Source organism: Centruroides sculpturatus, unplaced genomic scaffold (assembly GCF_000671375.1).
Source record: "Centruroides sculpturatus isolate CEXI.00-Female unplaced genomic scaffold, Cexi_2.0 scaffold1612, whole genome shotgun sequence".
Classification (NCBI taxonomy): Eukaryota; Metazoa; Arthropoda; class Arachnida; order Scorpiones; family Buthidae; genus Centruroides; species Centruroides sculpturatus.
In genome coordinates this window covers 9,125-13,715 of record NW_019385846.1, presented here as the reverse complement: position 1 = coordinate 13,715, position 4,591 = coordinate 9,125, and the positions used below count along the sequence as shown (strand labels likewise).

At 23.9% G+C, this 4,591-nt stretch overlaps 1 protein-coding gene across 1 annotated transcript; it reads right to left on the bottom strand.

Annotated features, from left to right (window-relative positions):
- Window positions 1-405: 405 nt before the first annotated feature.
- LOC111642470 (secretin receptor-like) lies at window positions 406-4,217 on the bottom strand (the record flags this gene model as incomplete). Its single annotated transcript, XM_023388823.1, has 4 exons — window positions 406-424; window positions 475-584; window positions 1,557-1,725; window positions 4,141-4,217. Coding segments are annotated over 4 exons (375 nt in total), but the record flags the coding sequence as incomplete, so codon positions are not given.
- Window positions 4,218-4,591: the final 374 nt, after the last annotated feature.

Genomic DNA, 4,591 nt, shown 5'->3' with positions numbered 1-4,591 from the left:
ATTTTTATAAATTATTACAATGGTCGTAAAACTATAGGGCGCATTGTAATAGGAAGCACAAAGACTAGAAAGAGTATCGTTTTAAATGAAATAAACTAATTTTCCGGCTTTCGAATGCATCAATTTTAAATATTGATAAATATCATTTATTTAGATTACATAGTGTGCTATTGATACTATATAATGGATAAAACAATTTTTCTTTAAAGATGAAAAATATAATAGATAACTTATCTAAAATATGACTAAACTTCTGCAGTCTATAGAATATATTTTGTTTGTTTATTATCTTGTGCCCTCGTTATAAGTTTTTTTCATGTTTTCCAATCTTTAATTCAATCATCGAAATATTAGCAATTAACAAAATCCCATTTTGATATTCGAGCTAAGTGATTATTTCCTATATTAGAGATTATCGGATTTTCTAATAAGATAATTAAAAATTGCAAAATTTTACTTATTTTTTTATTATACATCGACAGGAAAATAAGATTATGAAGGTAAAGACCTTCGATTAAGATCCAACAGTAATTTGCCATCAAGAAGTATTGCCAGAAACTAGTAAATACTTTGCAATCGATATTCTGTATGGAAACATATGAAGGAAAAAAATTATATAATATTCCTATATAATAAAATTCCTCATACATTTTTAATTATATTACTTTCAAAATAATTATATATATTATAATACAAATAGAGTGTTATATTGCCAGCTAAGAATCTTAGTAACATAACTCCAGAAAAGCCTTATATAAATGTGAAACATCCGGATGATCGCGCACTTTTTTATTAACGTGATGGATCTATTGTTTTTCTATTGCATTTCTTTCCATTTAGAAATTACAAAGTCAACTTTTATTTCTTATTCATTATGGTTCAGCTAAGCTGACATTTAGGATCGACTGTATGATGGAGAACGGGCAATCCGACACATCCGAGTAGACAATCTGTGAAAAACTCTTGAGAATTATACTGACAGTCAAACGCAAATTTAAGTCTTTCAAAGCGTCAGGTAGATTTATTTTCTCGCTTCAATAGTTAAACAAGTTTATTATTATTATTACTTTTTTAGATGTGCAAATGAAGATGAAGAAACTGAGAAGTCTCGTTTTAGTTTAAACTAGTATGTTGTTCTTTTCCCTCATTTATGCTGATTTAAATGATTCATGCGATAATGAACACAGNTAATGAGTAGAGGTAATGTAAAAGTTTCAATGACAAGTTTAAGGAGCACCATTTAGTTAGTCTAAAACTATTTTCTGGATCTAAATAAATACAATTAGACTGTACATTATTGGTAGCTAAATTCATGAGAAGTAAAAATGACTATTTTAAGTAATCTTGAAAATAATTTTTAAGAGCAACAAGAAAAAATCCATCTGATTCTCCGTAAATGACTTTTTACAATAACAGAATTAATATAACTTCATTAATTTTGAAATGAAAAAGAGAGCAACGGACTTTTGATTTACTCTGTATATGTTTTCATTATTGTACATTATTAAAAAGAATTTATCATTAGCGTTATTAAATAAATTAATAATAAATCTTACATTTTTCTCGTGACGAAAAAGAGAAAAATTATCCTCGGAATATCCAATGTTTGAAGAAAATCCAACACCTTCGATAAAAAGACTATCTTTCAGAAAAAACATTAACGCTCTCATGATAAAGGAAAGAAAAAGATGCATATGCAAACTGTTTCTTGGGCATCTCAATTTCCTGAAAAAGAACATAATTCGAAATTGGGTACATAATTACTGAACTTAATAGGTAATCAATTATTGCATGAAGTCATGTTAATTTTATGAAGTAATATGACAAATGTGGAACTAGCCCACTAGAATCTGACAAATATTTCTGTTCTAACTAATATTAAACGGAAAATTTGCAAGGATTTAAATTGTTCTAGAAATAAATATTTAAAAAATTACATCTCACATATATATATATAATAAAGTTTTAAAAATGTTAACATAAATTATTTTTATAAATTATTACAATGGTCGTAAAACTATAGGGCGCATTGTAATAGGAAGCACAAAGACTAGAAAGAGTATCGTTTTAAATGAAATAAACTAATTTTCCGGCTTTCGAATGCATCAATTTTAAATATTGATAAATATCATTTATTTAGATTACATAGTGTGCTATTGATACTATATAATGGATAAAACAATTTTTCTTTAAAGATGAAAAATATAATAGATAACTTATCTAAAATATGGCTAAACTTCTGCAGTCTATAGAATATATTTTGTTTGTTTATTATCTTGTGCCCTCGTTATAAGTTTTTTTCATGTTTTCCAATCTTTAATTCAATCATCGAAATATTAGCAATTAACAAAATCCCATTTTGATATTCGAGCTAAGTGATTATTTCCTATATTAGAGATTATCGGATTTTCTAATAAGATAATTAAAAATTGCAAAATTTTACTTATTTTTTTATTATATATTTTAAATTAATTTAATGTAATTTTGAAAATTTTAATTTTTTATAAAAATAATTATACTCGTATAGGCCATAAGTCTACATTAGAGAAAGAAAGCATCGTGTTTTTGTCTTTAAAGAAGTGACTGATTCTGGGGAAAATTGATAATCAATAAATGTAATCAAATAGCAGGCTTTATAAACTAGCAGGCAAATATAATAAATATTTATGCCAGGCATTTCCCGGGAAAAAATAAGTACAAACATTAAGATTATTAGATTATTTCTTACTTCTAACCGTTCTATTATATTATATTATAGTATTTGATTTATATAACTACAAAGGTTGTCTTACGTAAGGGTTTATCACACCAATTGATCAATCTAATACATTTTAAAAATTCTTTAAATTGTGTAAAGTAGAGGAAGAAAACCTTTAAAATGTGTTAGATTGGTCACTCGATGTGATAAACCTTTACGTAAGATAACCTTTGTAGTTATATAAATGAAATTCTATCATATAGGAAATATTAAAACGAAAACAATATAAAAACTATCTTGTATCTAACTTCATAAAACCAATTTTATGACGTTAGATACAAGTTACGCTAATTGGGATAATAAAATATGCTAAATTAACGCTTAATATAAACATCATAATTATTACAAGTTTTTAGATTTAATAAGACGTGAAATAAATAAAATAGTAATAAAAGTTTTCTGAATGAGTCTAAATGCAAGCTAAATGTATTTAATTTTTCTTAAAATTTTGTTTAAAACAATGTAACACACTCAAATATATATATTTTAACTTGTACATTTTGACATTTTTCAACACAGTACAATTAAATAATATAATTCTATTGATCTACTAGAATTATAATTATACTTTGTTTGCAAGCTCACATTTAAGATGTACAGTATTTCAATTTCACAAATATCAGAAATAGTCAATATTAAACTTTATTAATTTATGAAAATTTTAAACATTGCTAATTTATATTTTTTTTTTTTTTTGTTGTCGTAAACCGCGACCAAAATTTTAAAATTTTTGTAGAAACAGCCAAAAATTACATCTCGCAAAGTCAATAGTCTTTAAATAATATAATGAAAAATAATTCTTTCAATGACTATGTAGAAAACATATTATGTGAATTGCTTTATCTATCCTAATTTACTTTCACTTAGCTAGACAATCATGGTTTATTGGAACAGATCAGATGGAGCAAACTATCTCAAAGGCATATTGGTAGCACTTGATTTCCTTATATTTTATCAGAAAAACAAGTTTACAAATGTATTGCCAATGATACTCATTAATAAAATGAAATGAGATTAGCAATATAAATTCATTCCTACACTAATTACAATTAATTTTTTACGTTTTTATTTTGTAGACGTTTAAATTTGCATGTCTAACACGGACGTAGAGATGATGATTTTTGAGTATAACATCATAATTCCAATTAATGGATCAAATATATTCTCATATTGAATAAAAATGATCATTTTAAAGGTTTCGTTTATTAATATTTTCAACTAATAATTTTTTTTAAGATTAATCATCAAATTTAAAATTATATAAACAATTTAAAACAATTAAATTATTATTAAAGTTTATTATCTATTTCAAATGATTATTTTTTAAGTGTATTTTAAAAGATATACATGCAATATAAAAATCTTCAATGTAAAATTTTTACCTGATAGAAGCCAATATTAAAAAGGCTACAATTAATGTAGAGAAAGAAACGCTGTAACCTGTTTTGGATATTAATTTTATATTTGATAAATGCGACTGAAAGATAAATTAAATAAAAATTAATATCATTAAATATAATTATTTCATTTGATGTTTAGTAATATAATCTAATAATTCATTCATTATAAATGAAATATTCAATATATAATTAGCGTATACATTTCGATTATTTAGTTTAATTTATATAATTTTTTGATAACTTGTGATATAAATAAAGAATAAACTAAGCTATATATAATAGGATGAATTACAATTAATAAACATAAATAATAACGAAATGCAATTTGAAATTATCAATAATTAATTAATTAAAATAGAATTAATAAAGATTTAATTAGTTTTAAAATAGTCTGTAATCAGCTGTTGCTTCAGTTTTTAAAAACTAAATAAAT